The sequence below is a fragment of the Ceratotherium simum genome, chromosome 27 (genome assembly GCF_057802395.1).
Source record: "Ceratotherium simum simum isolate JZ-2026a chromosome 27, ASM5780239v1, whole genome shotgun sequence".
NCBI classification, from domain to species: domain Eukaryota; kingdom Metazoa; phylum Chordata; class Mammalia; order Perissodactyla; family Rhinocerotidae; genus Ceratotherium; species Ceratotherium simum.
In genome coordinates, this window is record NC_141926.1 from 18,355,636 (window position 1) to 18,375,582 (window position 19,947).

Genomic DNA, 19,947 nt, shown 5'->3' on the forward strand with positions numbered 1-19,947 from the left:
AATTGTAATTAAAAAAATTTAAACCACTGTCGTCTAAAACTCCTGTCTATCAAAATGATCCTTTGAGATTAACAATGATGAAATGGTGAAAATGACAGAATCAAAGTTGTTTTTTGAGATGGTGTTTAGTGCCAAATATTGGACTACTTTTCATTGAAATTGGTAAAAAAAAGAAAGTTTGCTCTCTATAGGCACAAGGACCGCCATGCTGGAAGGCTATTGGAGGGACAGAGAAGACTGTTGGAATCTAGGTCCTCCTCCTTTATATCCTGATCCTGAACGTCTCTGGTTCCTCAAAATATTCAACTGGTAATATTGACCTTGGGCAACTGACCACTAAGAGACTGAGGGGCTGTAGAATTAAAGGCAATGGGCTTCAGCAAGGTCTGGAGATATTTCAGAATCCACTAGGGGTTAGTGGGTGGTCTGGGGGCCCCACTGATCACGCCATTCATAAGTGCAACTAAATCTCAGGATATCCTTCAGTCTGCCTTCCAGCAGAACCCAGAGGGTGCTCCAGGCACAGGGCAATGGGCGTCATTGCTGGCAGACTCCGGAATTTCCTCCTGGGGATCATCACCACTCTGAGGACCTCAAATCAGTCCGGGACCCTCCTGATTCCTTCCCTGAAGAAATGATCAGATCTTTTAGCAAGGATCCGGGAAAACCACCAGCAGCTTGGGGTACATTGAGGCGCCCCTGCTATCCTCCGTATCCCTGTAAGCTAAACAAAAGTAGAAAGACAGAAATGCGCTAATTATACCAGATTCATCTCTCACTGATGTATGCATTAATTTGCCTGAAGGCTGAAGAAGGAGGGAGACGCTCCTGCCCCCACGGTAGATCCTCTAACCACTACCAGGAAGCAGAAGTTAGAAAGTCGTTGGATTGTCCTTCTTTTCTATTAGAGCTGAGAATTAGAGGAAACAAAGAAAGAGAAACCAAGTCACAGTGACAATGTCACTCACGTACTAATAAGCACCAATCTGCGCCCCTCCCCCTTCAGTCTTCTTTTTCTCCTAAAAGGAATTTTTGAGACCGATCGTAGGTCAGGGCCTAAGGCGAGGAGTGGTTGTTTTAGGAGAGATAAATACAAAGACGGATATTTCTCATTTAATCATCATTTAAGCAGAAGGAAGAAGAGAAAGTGTGGGCACAAATTTTTGAAATCTTATGGAAAAAAAATGAGCGCAATTCCCTTTAAGAGTTAACTCTTTCCCGCCCTGCCTTCTTAAAACAAAGCAAAGGAAGTTCCAGTCATCTGGGATTAAGGGACAGATCGTGGGCACCGATGAAAAGCGCGCTTGAGAGGGGGGAGCCCGTGGCTCGCACACAAAGGCGCGGAGTTCCCAGGCCGCGGGCGGCTCTGCCGGGGGGCACCGCAGCCCACAGGGCGCAGCGTCGCGCCAGGAAGCGCCTGCCGCTCTCTGGCTGCCCGGCCCCTCTGCTGGTGGCTGGGAGAAGTTAGTCACCCGAAGCTCGAACCCAGCGAGCGTCTGAGCGCGAAGAGGCCGGGAAATGGGGAGGGAGGAAACCCGGTACCCGGACGGCCGGGAGGAGGAGAGAGGAGCGCGGGGCGAGGGGGCGCACGGGAAGCTGAAATCCCTTTGCTGCTGGACGGAGTTGCAAGCTCTGTGGGGCCGAAGCGCACGGGCGTGCAAAGGGGAAAAACTTGCGGCAAGAACTTGCTACAGAGGGAAAGAAAAGCAGGAGAGAAGGAGGCAGGGAGAGACTTGAAATGTCTCAGTAACTTTAAAAACACACCAAAACACCCCATCAGGAGATGAGGTAAGCCGAGGTTAGCCAACCCCGATTGGTTGTGAAACATCATACAAACCCAGAGCCGCTGTGGCTTTAAATGAGGCCAAGGAAATATGTTTTTCTTACCCAAATACTTTTTCCCCCCTCGTCCTTGCTCCCTCCCTTGTCCCTCCTTCCACCTCGCCCGGTCCCTTCCTCCTTCCCGGTCTCCCTTTCCTCGATCATCCCGCTCGCCCGCCCTCCCCCATCTGATTAGGCGCGGACCGGGAAGGGTGGGAGTGGTGGGGGAAGCTCTCCCTTTAAGAGGCAGCTTGCAGTGACGAATTGTTGAAATTGCCATTGCAGGATGGCATGCCGCTATAAATTCATTGTTCCACCTCCTCGCATCTTCACAGCGCTCGCGCTGCTCTCCGCGCTCGCAGCGGCCGACTGGGGATGACCGCGGGCAGGAGGACACTGCATCCGAAGGGACACGGACGCGCCGCTTCACTGGCTCGCCGCAGGCCGCCGCTGGCATTTTTGTTTTAATTTTTATGGCTTTTTCCCTCTCTTTCTTCCCTACCTCCTGGTTCCAGTAGAGTCAAGGAAACCCACAAAATAAGAAAGGAAGTGGGCTTCGGAGCTTGGAACCCCCGCTGCCGCCGGGTCCAGAGCAGCAAGGGGGCGGGAGGCAGCGCGCACCAGGAGCCCGCCTGGTGCGCGGCACCTTCCTTACTTTTCTTGGTGCAGCGAGAGTGGCTGCCTTTGGGGTTGGATTTGGGTTTTTCTCTTTTTCTCGTATTTGCTGAATCTCCACAACCCGGCTTTTCTCTTTTTATTTTTTTCTTCTTTCCGGAGAACGAATCCAAACATTTTCCAAACCAACAAAGAAAAGTTTGCACGCTGGCACCGCGGCCAGGACAGGCTGGCGCTGCTGCGGGGTCCCCCTCCCTCCCTCCGACACTTGACTCAACCTTGCAAGCGTGTGTGTGTGTGTGTGCCCCCACCTCCCGCCCCGGTAACTTCCATAGCGAATAACAAATACCCATAAAGTCCCCGTCGCGCAGCCCCTCCCCGCGGGCAGCGCACTATGCTGCTCGGGTGGGCGTCCCTGCTGCTGTGCGCGCTCCGCCTGCCCCTGGTCGCCGCCGGCCCCGCCGCGGCACCTGCCCAGGATAAAGCCGGGCAGCCTTGGGCTGCTGCAGCGGCCGCCCAGCCCCGCCGGCGGCAGGGGGAGGAGGCGCAGGAGCGGGCTGAGCCTCCGGGCCACCCGCACCCCCTGGCGCCGCAGCGCAGGAGCAGCGGGCTCGTGCAGAACATCGACCAGATCTACTCGGGCGGCGGCAAGGTGGGCTACCTCGTCTACGCGGGCGGCCGGAGGTTCCTCCTGGACCTGGAGCGGGATGGTTCGGTGGGCGCCGCTGGCTTTGTGCCCGCAGGAGGCGGGCCGAACTCGACTCGGCGCCACCGGGGCCACTGCTTCTACCGGGGCACGGTGGACGGCAGCCCCCGCTCCCTGGCTGTCTTTGACCTCTGCGGTGGTCTCGACGGCTTCTTCGCGGTCAAGCACGCGCGTTACACCCTGCAGCCGCTGCTGCGCGGGCCCTGGGCCGAGGCAGAATCCGGGCGCGTGTACGGGGACGGATCCGCGCGGATCCTGCACGTCTACACCCGCGAAGGCTTCAGCTTTGAGGCCCTGCCGCCGCGCACCAGCTGCGAGACCCCCGCGTTGCCGCCGGGGCCGCGTGAGCGCCCCCCAGCGCACAGCAGCCCGGACCCACACTGGGCGCTAGTCCCGCATTTCCCAGATCAGTCGGCTACCTCGTCCGATGGGGGCCGGGGACCACAGACGTCGTGGCGGCGGCGGCGCCGCTCCATCTCCCGGGCCCGCCAGGTGGAGCTGCTCCTGGTGGCTGACGCGTCCATGGCGCGGATGTACGGCCGCGGCCTGCAGCACTACCTGCTGACCCTGGCCTCCATCGCCAACCGGCTGTACAGCCACGCCAGCATCGAGAACCACATCCGCCTGGCCGTGGTGAAGGTGGTGGTGCTGGGTGACAAGGACAAGAGCTTGGAGGTGAGCAAGAACGCAGCCACCACGCTCAAGAACTTCTGCAAGTGGCAGCACCAGCACAACCAGCTGGGGGACGACCACGAGGAGCACTACGATGCGGCCATCCTGTTCACTCGAGAGGTAGGTCCAGCCTGGGTGGGCGGTCTGAGCACCGGTATAAGGAGGTAGGTCAAAGGGAGTCTTGCCGAGGGCCCTGCTTCTCCCAAAAACCCCCCGGCCACTATGGATTTGCCTAACTGCTCCTTGCAGGAAACCCAGCCAGCCTCCAACTCTGCTCTGGTATTCAGGGTAGCCCCAGCAACAGCTCCTGCCTTAAATGACCAGACCTGCTTAGCCAGTCAATCAACCAATCAATCAGGCAGGATGTCTCCAGTCTGAGATGTGGTGTCATAGATGCGCTAGAATGCTTGGGAAAATGTACATAGCTAAATGGGCAAAGGGGGACAGCAAGTTTGTCTTTAGAATCGGGGATCTTCTACTTTCCAATGAACTCAAAAATATAACTTCGTCCAACCTAATGGAAAGGGCTTGATGATTCATCCATTGTAGTTGCTTTTATCCACGACCTTCCTTTGTAAATGTCCGTACCTTCTTACTTGAACCCCTTCTGGGACATGTCTAAGGAAGACTTTCCAAAGGAAGGACTCTTTTTTCAATCTGGCTTCCTAATGGAGTTCCTACATATCCACCTGGTGGAATCTCGGGTCCTGGGAAGGAAGGAATGCAGGAGGGCAAGGAGGACACAGAAACAGAATCCTGTGAAGTTCCTTAGCAACTCCTTTGCCTAGTTACCCAGTGCCCTCAAGCACTGCCCTCTCCTCAGCTGCCACTGAAGGGTCACATCCAGCTTGCGTGTTTGGGTTTTGGATGAGTATGTTCTGAAGCCCCAATGGGGAAAGATCTGGGCAAAGAGTCAAGACATGAGGAAGGAATGTTTTCCTAGGAGTTCCCTCATTTAAAGAAGATGGTTCTAGGAAGGGAAAGAAACTGATCTTTATAGGCCCAGAAGTTCTGGGAAGAACACAGTACTTATTTGCACAATTATTATGTCATCGTGTAAGGGTGACATTCAGACACAAAGTCTGGGTTGGTTGTGAGTCTGACTTGCTCACAGCTCTCAGCCTCAGTTTGCACAACTCTACTATGACTGGCAGTTTTAAGTCATACCTCTCAGATGCTTGGTAAGAATTGACTTTTAAAGCTCGTTCTTTAGGTGTTTGAGATCCATCCAGGATAGACGAAGGATTAGAAACTTTGACATATTATGGAAAATCATGGTATGAAATGGAACAACCAGAGCTAGGATAGGAAATTCAATGATGACTTGCCGGACGTTTCAGAATCACCAGTCTCCACTACCTAATTCTCCTGTTTTTACTAAGCCACCCCTGGTATGAAGGAAGCGTGGTGATACATTTGGAGTGGAGAAAGGCTTGTGGTTCATGGGGTGGACATAAATGTAAACCACGTGTAAACAAAGACGCCGGGAGGGCAGCGGTTTAGGGAGAACCAGGCAACACATGGCGCTATGCACGATGGAAAATCTTTCTCCTCGTTGAGTGACCTTCTGGAAACCATCCTCTAATTTCTCTGCACTACATTAATCTTTGAAACGGAAGAACATTCATTTCGTAGCCTTCCGTATGAAGTGAAGTTCTCCTGTAAAACTATCCCTTTCTTCTTTGGTTTCCAAGTCCTTTTTTTTTTTTTTGGAAGCAACTTTCCATGTCTGAATTCCTTGCTTTGCTACATCACAAGAGGCTGCCAAGAAGGAGGCTTTAGAGAGTTTATGGAAGGAAGTTCTCTAAAGACGCAGGAAAAAAATGCTTTTGTAGACATACTGCTCCAAAGAGGAGGTCATTTTCATAGTTCATTTTCATTTTTAAATACAAATGCCCATTCCATCATTTTTTAAATAAACAAAAATTAATAGAAGACCCTATTCCCCCCTTGCCCCGTAATTTTCCTAATTGCTTTTCAGAGGAAAGGAAAACTAGTCAGTGATTTTAAATGATCTGTCTATTGCTTTTCCTGAACTTGGTTTTTGTTTGGGTAGTTAATAATTCCTATTTTCCAAGCTCTGGAATGGATGAGTACATTTTAAATAGATAAAAGGGAGAAATAAATTAACAATCTATCTTAATTTTAGTAAGTGTTATAATAACACACATTTTTCAAACTAGTCTACACATGGAAAATATTTTGCAAGGCTCCTGCCTGGCCTCCTTGCCAAGGAGAAGCAGACTTTTAGTAAAGCAAATCTCATGTAGTTTGTGGTTGGTGCTCTGGTGTGTACATCTAACTTGATGAGAACCAAATATTTGAAAAGCATGTGTATTATGAATATACACACCCAATTTAAAAGAGTGCTATTAATTAGAGGACTGAGAAAAATATCAGAAGACCCTTATGCAGCATTCTTTTGAGAGTACAGTACTTCAAAACATAAAGTTATCTCCACCTAATATGCAGAATGTAGAAAACCAGAGGGCTAGAGGAGAAATGATCTGAGCTCTTCTATCTCGTGGAACTCAAATATCTGGGTTTTTTTTTCAGTGAGAAATCCCGGGAGTTGGCACAAGGGCCCTACTTTTACAACTGTGTTTTGAATATAAGGAGCACGTTGCTTAGCAGCCAGACGCCAAGCCATCAAACCCGTGTTTTGATGGGCTCTGAGCACTGTTCAAATTTTATGTCCAGATGTCTTCTCCTAAATTGCTTGTTTTTCAGGCAAGAAGCAAATGTATGAGGATATGTTTTCCACCTCTGTTTACTAGCCGAGGCCACCTTGAACGTTGTGTCTGAGAGTCAGCAAAATAGTGCTGGTAATTCATTTATCACACTAACACGCTTTACCATCAGGACTGTACTCCAGCACTTGGGACTGTTCTAGTTAGAGAAACCGAGCACCAGGACGTTTTCTGGCATAGGAAGCCATTTTCATTCTGGAATGGCACTTAGGCTGGAATTCACACCACTTCTGCCATTAAACAGTAGAAATCCGATCTCCCTAGGATTTACTTTTGCTTTCCAGAATCCTTTCCTTCTTCCTGGCTTACTCTTTTATTTTAAAATAGTTTCTTCAAAGACAAACTCTTAAACCCATCTTGGAGACAATGCACCCTTCCTTAGAAACAAAAGCCCTACCTGCTTGATAACAAAATTGGAAATTGTTTGACATCTCTTTACCCTGGCACAACACCGATGAAAGCTTCACTATTTCATGGATTGAAAGCATCAGATTGAAACTGAACCAGCTACAAGAATATACAATGTAAAAGGTTCATTCGCTTTCATTAATTACCAATGTGCCCATTAACGGGCAACTGTCAGTCAGCTAACACTTCTCTCTGTTCTGCCTTGTAATGCCAGGCGGGAAGTCCACAGACAGCATTTCTTCTTTACCAGCTGGCTCCTTCTTAAGGTCTAACAATACAGGGCTCTAGAGGGAGACCAGAAGCTTGGAGGAGGGAGGAGGGTGTGCTGTTTCTTGCTTGCTGACAGGATTGACTCATTCAATCACACATTTGAGTTCAAATCCCATTCAAAGTCATGTGAACCCTTAGCAAGAAGTCAAAGCCTATAGGTCAATCCCAATGAATAAAAGGCTAAGTAACTCAGAAATGGGAAGCCAGGAGCAGATTAAGCAGCTCTAGTTGACATTTTAAAAATAGATTGTGAGTTGAAAGTTGCTAAAGGAGTAGATCTTAAAAGTTCTCATCACAAGAAAAAAATTTGTAACTGTGTGGTGATCGGTGTTAACCAGACTTATTGTGGTGATGATGTCACAATATATACATATATCGCATCATTTTGTTGTCCACGTGAAACTAATACAATGTTATAAGTCAATTATATCTCAGTTAAAAAGTAAATTGTGAAGAATATTCTGAAAAATCTAAAGTCTATTAGAGACAATATACCACACCACACAGGACCTATTTCATTATTGTCTTTCTCACATTCAGCTCATGCCTCTGGGTGCCTTCTATGTATGAGCCACTCATTTAGGCAGCTGAAGGCAGCAAGATGGAAAATACCTGGTCTCTGCCCACCGGGGCTTGTCACCAAGGGAGAGGAAGCAGATACATACACAAATCACTCTAACGTTAGGAAAACTCTGATAAATGCCATAACTGAGCTATAAACAAAGTCTGCGAAAGGAGAAGGGAAGATACAATCCATTCTGCCTATTGATCTTTTTACAGGTTTTATTGCAAACGTAGAATTGAATTGGCCCTCGAAGGATGGACCAATTTGATTTGGTTTCAGCCAACTGTTACTGAGCATTTCTTATGCACTATCCATAATCATAAACCACTTTACGATTAATCCTTTCAACAATCTGCAACCGTAGTATCATTATCATAATTAGACAGATAAGGACATTCATACAAAAAGAAAGAGAGATAATCTTCTCAGAGTAATATATCTGACAAATGGCAGAGAGAGAAGGTAGTCCTGTCTAGTGCTCTCTAAACTAAAAATATTATAACTAATTTATTCAGACATTCAATATGTTCCTAATAGGTAAAGAGGAATTCAGAGGTTTAAAGAGTGGCCCCTTTCCTAAGAATCTATTCCAGGAAACAGACAAGGAAATGGATAATTGCTGTACAGCAAGATGATTTTTATGATAGATATTGTCATTAGATATCATGGAAGTACATAAGAAAGTTGCCTAATCCGTCAGTTTGGAAGAAAGAGGAGGAGTTAGACCCAAAAGGAGAAATAGGCATTGCAGACACCTCAGATTATCATGTGCAGTGGCCCAGAGGCATCATGGTGATCCGGTGAAATGCAGGGAGTTAGATATGATAGGACGGACAATATGAGGGTGGGAGGGTGATAGATTAGTCTAGGGAGGAAAATAACCAGATTATAGAAAAAATTGTATGCCATGTGTATTAGTCTGCTTGAGCTGTCATAACAAAATACTATAGACTGAGTGGCTTAAAGAACAGAAAAATATTTTCTCATAGTTCTGGAGGCTGAAAAGTCTAAGATCAAGTTTCCACCCTATTTGGTTTCTGGTGAGAACTCTCTTCCTGGCTTGTAGACTGCCACCTTCTCGCTGTGTGCTCACATGGCCTTTCCTAGGTGGATGGGCCTGGGGGTGGGAGAGAGAGAGAAAGAGAGAGAGAGCTCTGGTCTCTTCTTATAAGGACACTAACCCTATGGGATAGAGCCCCACCTTTATGACCTCATTTAACCTTAATTACATCCCTATAGGCCTCTTCTCCAAATACAGTCACATTCAGAATGAAGGCATCAACGTATGAATTTGGTGGGGGACACAAGTCAGCCCATAGCGCTATGCTCAAGAGTTTAAATTGTAAATTAAATTCAATGAGGATCTGTGGAAAGGACATCCAGCAGGAAAACAGCAGTGTGTTCTGGAATGAGCCTTCTGGCCTCAGTAGTTGGACTGGATCCAGGTGGAGCCTGTGCAGGCTATTTCAGTAATCTTCTAGAGGAGACTCGAGATGGTCTAAACTAAAGCAGTGGCAGTAGAAATGAAGAGGCAGGGATTGAGTCAATAAATGTTTAAAAGACGTGGACGTGAGTAAATTAATCCTTTCAAAAGAAGAAATATTTGGGCTAAGGCTTGGGGCCAAAATGTTGAAGAGATATACGGGAAACAGTGGACAGGATAGATCAGGACAGTGCAGTGGAGGCTGACGGGAAGCCCTGTTTGCATTGTGCAAGGGTGGGAATGCCAGCTAAGGTTGGTGTGTATTTTAAGTTTTGGAGGACTGGAGGAATCTTACAAGATCTGGGCTCTAAGAAGGTAACTGGCTGCAGCATATAGATTGGGAAGTTATAGGAGACAAAGGCACCAGTTAGAAGCCTCAGGTGACAGTCCAGGCAGGAAGGAATAATGGAAGGAATGAGAAAGAGAGGACAGCCAAATAGACATTTGGTAGATGGAATCCGTGACTTACAGTGACTGGTCAGATGTGGCAAATAAGAGAGAGAGGCAAGTTAACGGTGTCACCAGGTTTCTTATCCAGTGTTTCCATCTTCTTGTTTTCTGGAATATCTTCCTCAGTGCATTTTGTATATTTAGTATGTCTAAATTATTGAGTTTTACCGAACACACCGTAGAGATAAAAACCATGCGCTGTTGCAATTCTCGCAAAAAAAGAATTTGCTTGACGAAGCACACATTACAAATGTAAAAGGTAAGAGTAATGTCGAGAATAACATAGGTGATGATGTAACAGTACCATGGTGAAGTAAGTTCAGGAATCGGCGTGTTTAGAGGTAGGTTTGAATTTCAGCTTCGCCAGTCTCAAGCTTGCAACTTTGGATACAATGCCACTGAGTTTTAATTTTCCATCTATAAATTAGAGAGTTTTCTTTTAATACTAACAAGCCCTAGAGATCACCTGGTCCAAACTCCTTATGTTAATGATGAAGGAACTTTGTCTCCAAGCTTATAAATGATTTATATAATGATTCTTCCTAACAGAGAGTTTTAAGAGCAATCTGCCTTCTGTTCATTAATCAGCTTCTGCTCTCATTCTCCAAAACGACTCCTCTGAGCACCTACTCCCCTCAATATCCAATTTACTCCATCTCTTCTTCCCCTTCTTCTTCTCTCACATTTATCAGAGAAAATTTCCTATCTTGGAACTCTGGGCCCAGACTGTCTTTCCAACTTCCTCTCCTCGCCCTCTACCCAGCGAATCCCATACTGCAGCCACCACAAACTTCTTAGTCTCAAAACAGATCCTGCCTTTGACCATTCCCTAATGTTTTCAATAGTCTTTCCTTGTTAGAATACCCTTCCTCTAAGACCGTCAGACTTCCGTTCATCCCTCAAGATGCAGTCATCTCCTCTGAGACACCTTTATTGATTCCCCCAAGGAGAGCACATCAATTCCTCTTCTGTACTCCCTCAGCAATCTGTTCATAATAACTTGTTGCAGTCTGCTTCCCTCTTGACATATCTATTTTGCTCACTAGGTTATGTTTCTGACGTGTTAGGATCAGATCTTATTTTATTTATTTACCACAGTGTCTGCACTTAGCAGTGTCTGGCAGTTTGTGGGCACATGATAATTGTTTTAGGAATGTATCACCTGGATCTTTTGGCCGCTAAAATCCAGCTAGGCTCATATGTTTGGTATTACCTAGTTGTACCCAGAAGCATGGATAGAGATTATATATAACATGGGTCATTGTAATGGTCGACCTAACCGACCCAATTAATGTATTCTCTGCTGAGGTCTAAATCAAGACCTCTATTATTGGGGATTGCTATATAGGTAGCCAGAAAGGCACATGACACCTCAAGAATCAGATCCACAGGACAAATATGAATTACAGTGTGTAAGTGTATGTTTGTGTAATAGTTATGACTAAAATATGTACCACACCAGATTAATTCTTCTATCACTAATCCCTCTTCATAGGAATTGGGTAGATAGATAGGTAGACATCCCTCTACTTAGTTAAACCCTCTTCTATGCCCTTCCCTTGAGCTCCACACTTGCCCTTACCAGGTTGTACTATCCATAGAAACAGAAGTTGCTGTTATTTCCAGATTTCCTCTACAAGGAGAATTTTGGTGCTCTTGCTGCAGTTGTAATGGTGTCTGCTTTTGTCAGCATTTGTATTTCCTTTAGCTCCTTCCCTCAGCACACTACGCTGCTTGAGAGACCAAACTCCCCGTCAAGGCTAGAAATCCTAAAACTCCTGTTGTTCATTCTACTTTGCACATTCATGTCTGTTTGGTTCACTCAGGACTGACCACTCAGATTTTCCAAGTCATACTATCCCCCGGGCATCTGCTTTTCAAGGTAGCGTGCTTTGCTAGCTTACTGCCCCCTACTCCAGCCACAAGTCTGGGGTACTATTAGTCCTTCTAAATTCCATGATAAATCACAGATCTTGTCATATTCATAATCCTCTAAATGCCTATACCCAGTGAATGTCACCATGTCAATGACCTCCCTGTCAAGTCTTCATTGGTCTTGCTGATCATCTCAGCTCTATTTTTCAGTTAGATGCAATGTTCCCGTCATGTCTTCTGGCCAACACCACACCACAAGCCCACAGATTAAATCTCTGCATACTCTGGCAACTCATATTTTACTAAATCTTCCATTGCATTGCCATCTACACCATAAGATAAGATGTTGATCTTGAATGAAAAGAACCATCTTTAATATAACTAAGATATAATATATCTATAACTAAGATATAACTTACTTTCAGATAACTAAGATATAATATATAATATAACTAAGATATCATTATATCTATAATATAACTAAGATATAACTTACTTTCAGATCTGCATTGACCAGGCAGAAAAACTCTTGTCAGTACTTTTAATTCATTTACCTCTTATGTGGATACTGTATATGATTCACATTTCTTCAGTATATTCTGCCTCCAGATCCAGAAGATAGGTATAGATAGATAGATAGGTAGGTAGGTAGGTACATGGATGGATGGATAGATAGATAGATAGATAGATAGATAGATAGATAGATAGACAGACAGACAGATAGAAAGATGCTATTGCCCCAGTAGCATCCTTACTCCTGCTTTGCATTAAAAAAAAAAAAATTCCTATAAACTTCAAATAAGATTTGCATCTGCAGGAGCTGGCCCCGTGGCATAGTGGTTAAGTTCACGTGCTCTGCTTCCGTGGCCCGGGGTTCACAGGTTCGGATCCCAAGTGCGGACATACACACTGCTAGTCAAGGCATGCTGTGGCAGACGTCCCACATATAAAGTAGAGGAAGATGGGCACAGAATGGATGTTAGCCCAGGGCTAATCTTCCTCACCCCCTCCCCCCCAAAAAAAAGAAAAGAAAGAAGAAAAAGATTTGCATCTGCAAGTGTTGTTATAAATTATCACCAGAAAATAGTCATGAGTGTGATGTACTTTATTCTTAATAATTTGATGCACAAGTTGAGTTTTAATACATTGGAATGAACATCAGATCACAAAGAAATTCAGGCATTCATTGTCAGTCTTGAGGACGAAACCATAACTGGGCTGCCAAGATTGAAATAGTGTGAATGAAATGGAAAGGTTGCTAGTTTACATAATTATAGTTACAGAAATGTATAGAGTGTGGCTATGTAGTCAAGGGGTTTAATCAGTGTGGTTAAAAAAATAACAAGTACTTCTGTTCATAATTTTGTCACATGCACACACTTCCATGGCAAAGGGCCAGATGCATTTAATGCAATTCAAGGATGACAAGGAGAATTGATGGCCTCTAATGAGCAATTGATTATCAGTAAACAGAGAAATATTAAGAATCCAATTTAAACTCCGTTCAGAAAAGAGGGCCATTTCCACTTGCTGTGGCTCTTCACCCAAACTTATTAATGAAGCGAGGTGTAAGAAGGGGAAACAGTTCTTGGATTTTATTATTTAAGATAACGGACCCCAAATTGTGCAGATAGACATAAATCTTGGTTTAAAAAATATGTGCGTGCAGAAATAACCTACGGTGTGTAGCAATTCACTTAAACTGTCACTTTGGTCTTAAAGCTACTAAAATGATTGGAGAAAAAAATGGATTAAAAATGTATTGTACTATATTATTATCTCAAAGACTGAGTATTATGCAAAAGTGTGTTCCAGTTTCAATTTTAAAGACTACTAATTTGTTCTCAGCAGCTGTAATTTGAGATCCCACTGGATGACATATGAGGATACACAGGAAACTTTGGGAGGCTATTGTTGATTTGGTGACTTGATTCACCAAGGCTGCTGGGCCAAGGTTTCCACTGTCTGAAGCTATAATAACATGGTGGCCACAGTGTAATTCATCACAGCTGCGATCTCATCATATATGGAACACAATAAGGACCTGAAAATGTACTAGAGAGAAGATCATAGGGTGTATCTTTTAAATATTCTTCACCTTCGTTGGGTTTTTGTGCAGCACAATAGAGAAGAGTTAGAAGAATATGTTGACACTGAATAGGTGGCATTGGTTATGTAGTAATAACATTTTCCCTGTCTTCCTGGAGTCTTATTGAGGGTCTTGCTAGTATACAGCATATTAAATGTGTGTGAGGTGTACATTGCATCTGACTGTATGTTGCAATTCACCCCAGTTAAGCAAATGTTTGTTGAGTTCCTATCATAAGCCAGACTTTGTGGTAGTTGGGAATACAAAGATGACAGCTGTAATAGAAACAACACTATTTCCACTAGTAAACAGTCATCTTTCATAGTAATTAGTATTTTTAAAAAGTCCTTTCCTTCTACAATTATTCGCTTATGGCTTACTCAGATACTCTCTTGCTTTTTTGGATATAAATGTACACACTGTTAATTAATTAAATGTACATACTGTTAATTAACTTTCATTGAAAACATTCGTCAAGCACAAGAAAGTCTAATGTCCATCAATACTCAAATAGCAGTTGAGAGAAAGTTTATTATTACAAATCTGCCTTGTAAAAAATTTTGGCTTATATTTTCTCTTTATGCTTCACAACTTAAAATTGTCTTGTAATATCTCTTTCATCTAAATCAATAATTTTTAAGCATGAGTGGGGTGTGACCATGTTTCCATTTCAGAATTTCTTAAAAGTGATGCAACTTCTCACCTGAAAAATGCATATACTCACTTATATAAACCCAACAGGTTACATATTTTTCCTGAGAATTGATCAGGTTGAGAAACACTACATTAAATGCTATGAGTAAGAGTGCATAAATTTCTGAAGACACAACCTGTGAATTTACAACTCAATTTGGAAATTAAGACATGATCTTTGGAGGAATTAGGCTTTTGGGTTAAAATTTAGTTTGCCATCCGAATTACTGATATATTTACATTCTGCCACAAATCTGTGGTTGCACTTCATCCCTGTGATGGAAAATAAGGTATTAGGCCAGGCTTCTGATAAATTTAGCATGAATTTAGGTCAGAATATTAGGGCTGTCTTAAGCATGACCGTATGTGAAAGTGATCCAGGACATATGTCGCTGCATATATGCGGGACAGCTTTGTTAAGGCTGTGGCTGCTATTGTAAGGGACAAGCTACTATCCTATGAGATCTTTTTAAATGTAATTGAGTCCCATCATCCTTCCGCGCTTCTGGGGCCCAGAGAAGCTTAGAAAAGTCAATGCCATTAGTTCGTCTTTGGAACATTTCCAGAGTTGAACAGGTGACACCATAAACATATCCCTGTCTCACTGTGTGGAGTGAGCAAGTGGCTCTACAAGGTGGCTCCTTCTGGATGTAAATTGATTTTAATGATTTCTTTCTTTCTCCTGGGCAGGATTTATGTGGGCATCATTCATGTGACACCCTGGGAATGGCAGACGTTGGGACCATATGTTCTCCGGAGCGCAGCTGTGCTGTGATTGAAGATGATGGCCTCCACGCAGCTTTCACTGTGGCTCACGAAATTGGTATGCGACGCCTTTTCTCTTCCCTTGCCAAATCAAACACTTGTAACAGCTGCAACAGGAACCAAAATTCTTGGCAATTAATTCCAGATTCTTCCTGGTTCAGATGTCCCGTTGGGGATTAAATTTGTTTATATTTGCACTTTTAGGGTTAACTAATAAGGGAGGAGGAAGGCAAAGTCAGGCACATAGTAGACAGTGTCGTTTTAAAAGTTTAAGAGAAATTTGCTACTGCTACTGTCTTTGTAAGCATCCATAAATGACTCTTAGATGGAATTTGTCACAGTCGACTGTGGAACGCAGAGATGTTCCTCTTAGAAGTTAGTCAAGACAATATTGACTCATCCAGAGCTAATCTGTTTGCACAGAAATTGATCATATTTTATTCCATTGTGAGTGATAATAGGTGACTCCTGTCAAAGGTAATCAATAGCTTGTGGTAAACATTTCTGTCTCATTTTTTTTTTTAATTTTTTTTTTTTTTTTATGAGGAAGATCAGCCCTGAGCTAATATCTGCCAATCCTCCCCTTTTTTTGCTGAGGAAGACTGGCCCTGGGCTAACATCAGTGCCCACCTTCCTCCACTTTATATGGGACGCCGCCACAGCACAGCTTCCCAAGCGGTGAGTCAGTGCGTGCCAGGATCTGAACCGGTGAACCCTGGGCGCTGGAGCAGAGCTCGCGCACTTAACCGCTTGTGCCACCAGGCCGGCTCCTTCTGTCTCATTTTTAATAGCAAAGCCAATGAAACCAAGCTCCAAAGTCAATAGGGTTTGTTTTCAAATGTCACTTACCCTATTTGTTTGTCATAAGAAACACATCTAAATCCTAAATCTAGAAATTTAGGACTGAATTAATTGTTGAGAAATATGCTAGCAAATAGGAATATGTGTTTCCTAATCATTGACCTAGGCTACGAGGTGTATGAGAAGTTAGTTTAGTACTTAGGACTAGATGTTAGAATTAGACACATCTGGGCTCAATTCTTGCTAAATTACTTTCTACCTGTGTCACATTGATCTCATTATTTAAACTCTCTAAGCTTCAGTTTTCATATCTGAAATATAGGAATAATAGTGCCTATTTCATGGATTATTTTAAGGATCAAATTGGGTAGGTTATAGATACTAGCTGTTATTTATATCCACGTACACTTCTGTTTGGCTTTTTAAATAGTTCATTGACTTTTTAATGTGTGTATCACCTTTTAGCATCATCTTTTGGGGGGCAAAGTATGGTTTAATAATTACTGTAATTTTGCTATATTTTATTAAACAGATTTAGTTTTTTTAAGCTAAAGCCATAATTTTTAAATAGAAATTAAAACATCTTTTTCACATTTATAGTAGGCAGAGAACATTTCGCAAGATGTGGCTTTCTAGCTGCTATGTTTTTGGGGGGGGAGTTAAAATAACTTCAAATCAAAGGTATAAGTACATAAGTCAATATATTGCAGCAGCAAAATACAAATCAGTAGTTAAATTTCAGTTCTTAAATATTAATTATGACCTTAATTTTCTTAACTGACACTCTTCTTACCATGTAAGCAAAAAAACACAAACATAAAGCCTTAACATAAATAATTGTCCAACAGCATCACTGTTATAGTAATTCAGTTCAACACTTTATTAATTGAGATAATAATTCCATTTAACGGTTTACTAATTGAGCATCTTTCACTTTGGGAGCCAAAGTTCTGAGATGGAGTCCCAGTTCTGTTTCTATGTTCCCTGTTTTATCTCAGGCAAGTGATTTAGATCCTCAGAGTCTCTGTTTCTTCCCTGTAAGGTGGACTCGTAATGAGGCATGGCTCTCTGTGTGCTACACTAGAAAAACAGGTATGCTGGAAAATGTTTTTAAAATACACATGCCATTTGAGCTTCAGGGTTGAGATTATGTCTTCACCCGTTTCTCACTCATGCCTGTGAAACTACCTGATAAAAATACAGCCTAATATAGATCCTTAATCAATATTTATTACATGTCTATATGTGCACGTAAGCAGGAGAAACACAAGAGCTGCCCAAGGCAACATTCTAATTTTGCAGCAGAAACTAACAGAAATTAATCCAAATACTCAAGAGGATTATAATTAAGCAGAGATTATTTAAAAAGTACACCAGTAATTAATCATCATTATTCAGAGTAAGAGAAGTCCCATAGAAAGGTTCTAAATCCGTGGGTAGGCAGAGGCTGGTTCGTCTCAGATTGGGTGGAGAAATGATGAGGAATAAGCAACAGAGTTGAATTGTGGCATCATCCGTCCATAAGATTGTGAGTCCTAAATACCGATCTTCTTTCTGATCTTCTAAAGGAGAGATTACAAATTTCTTAAAAGAAGGGCTATTTCTTCCTCCACTACTGTAGTGATCTCTTTTAACACATTGACAGCGTCTGGGAGGTTTCCCCATAAGGGAACCCCTGTGGCAGTAAATGCAGCTTCTTTGGGGCTGCAATGACTCTCAAGGAAGCTAGGATTGAATGAAGAACCTTCCAGCACCACCTTTCCCAGCCTCCTGAATCCCTAAAGCAAGGGTTTACACAGGCAGATGCAGCAGTCTGAAAGATAGGAACCAGATGCTGATGAGAACGAATGTTTTATTTAAATTATATATGTACAATAAGAACTTTTCTTAATAGTACAAGAATGTTGGACACAGTTTTACAAGAGAACAGTGTAGGATAAACATGGGCTTCTATGCGAAGAATGAAACCTGCATCTTTGATATATGATTACACCTGTGTTCACTTTAATTTCTTGGTTAGATCATCTCTCTTTACTTCTTTAGAATTCTCTATAATTCATTCTGCAACCAAACACTGCCTACTTAATTTCGCTTTTTGCATTACATATGGTCTAACTGAGAAATTTAAGGTCTGGGGAAAGGGGGATATGGATTTAATTTCCCTTTCATAAAGAAATCTGGCTTTCATTCCCTTTGTTTTCTAATTGCTTTATTATTCTTTAATTTCACTTTTTGCCTAAATATTGTGAACATGTGTTATAAAGTATAAGCCTTAAAAAATTTAGAGAAGATAACCTTACAAAATATTTCCTAATCATCTGTATATGATTACAGAGTCTTGCCTCTGCAGCCAATGAGATCTTGGGTAATGCCTCTGGCTGATCTGTTTCCAATGCTTTATTTTTAGATTGTTGCGTGAAGCCATTAGTCCAAGCTAACATGCTCTGGGTTCTAATTCTACTCCATTCTTCTCATGTAATTTCCTCCCTTACCTTTTATTAGACATTTACTACCTTCCAGATTTGGAAGTTATATATACAGGCTTCATATGGGGATGAAAATGATGTTGTGAAACCTCGGTTTTGCTAGAGTGTTTTGAATTTGCTTGAGTCCATTCCAAAATGTGCAATTTGCTTCATGCACACAGCATAAATATGTTACTATGCTCAAAACATAAACTGTGAAGAAAGTTTCCAGGCTGTTCCCATAATTTTTCTACTTTATTTCTTCTATAAGCAGTAAAAGGAGATATTTGATTAAGAATAACACTTTCATTAGCGAGCCTTTGAGGTCAAGTGGTTAAGATGCATTTCTCTCATCGCCATGGCTGGGTTTGTTTCTGGTCAGAGAACTACACCACCCACCAGTGGTTGTCACACTGTGGTGACTGCGTGTTGCTGGGATGCTGACAGCTGTGCCACTGGTGTATCAAATACCAGCAGGGTCACCCATGGTGGACAGGTTTGAACAGAGCTTTCAGACTAAGACAGACTAGGAAGGAGGACCTGGCCACCCACTTCCAAAAACGTTGGCCATGAAAACCCTGTAAACAGCAGCAGGGCATTGTGTGATGTAGCACCGGAAGGTGAGAGGATGGCGCAAAAAGACCGGCCAGGGTTCCGCCCTGCTCTACGCAGAGTCAGAGTCGCTAGGAGTCGGAATCCACTCAAGGGCACTAACATTAACAACACTTGCATTAACCTACTTAAAGTTTCTCCTGGAATGCCCCACCGCTTCCTCTTTCTATACACAGTGGTTTAAAATACAAAGTCATTGTATTGGAACCAAACTTTCCTTTGCTCTTTTACCCCTCCATCTACGTAATTCCCTACATTGAGAATTAACATTTAAGGTAAATAGAGGCAAGCCTGAAGTCCCTATCTTACACCTTCTTTATCCATTGTTAAAGTGTGAAAGTCACAATGCAGTGACTTAATGAACAATTCTGAAAAATGACTCTTTTTGTGTACCACATGTTAACTGGAACACTTTTCTTTTCCTGCTAATTCTTTCCCAAAAAGAGCTAGATTTTGGAGGTACGTAGTCAACTGACGCCAATACAGCCTTCTGAAAAAGAGGTTTTGATGTGTATAGACTCTACACAGGCAGTAATAATTTGCCAGCCTCCTTGCTACGTTATGTGCATGTAAACATTGACTACATTGTTAGGACATTTAAGAAAGTTTCTTTAAACTATCGAGAACACAGTCCCCATTCCTGTGCCTTGAGTGGAGGCAAGAATGTGGTTACAGCTATTTTATAATCCAAATGTGAACTGTAGAAAGTTTTCAAGTGAATGTAAGTTTACATTTTGAGTTTATATTTTTAACTTGTCTAACTTTTATTATCGGCTTGTAATAATAAAGATTTCACCTGCTGCCCACGTGGTTCTTCAAAATAATAATTTTATTGATGTTGAACCAGCTTCTAATATGCTAGGGGGAACAATCTGATTTTATTTAGACTAATGAAATCCATGATTTG

General features: G+C 42.9%; 1 protein-coding gene and 1 pseudogene across 1 annotated transcript in view; one reads left to right on the forward strand and one right to left on the reverse strand.

Moving 5' to 3' along the window:
- Nucleotides 1–1,468: 1,468 nt before the first annotated feature.
- Nucleotides 1,469–3,061, reverse strand: LOC147913435 (uncharacterized; annotated as a pseudogene).
- The window catches only part of ADAMTS5 (ADAM metallopeptidase with thrombospondin type 1 motif 5), a 49,680-nt gene continuing 31,344 nt past the window's right edge, over nt 1,612–19,947 (forward strand). Inside the window, exons 1-3 of the mRNA XM_004429527.2 lie at nt 1,612–1,788; nt 2,107–3,934; nt 15,088–15,220. Of these exons, the coding sequence (XP_004429584.1) occupies nt 2,831–3,934; nt 15,088–15,220 (1,237 nt within the window). The 5' untranslated portion in view covers nt 1,612–1,788; nt 2,107–2,830. The remainder of the gene's footprint in view (nt 1,789–2,106; nt 3,935–15,087; nt 15,221–19,947) is intronic.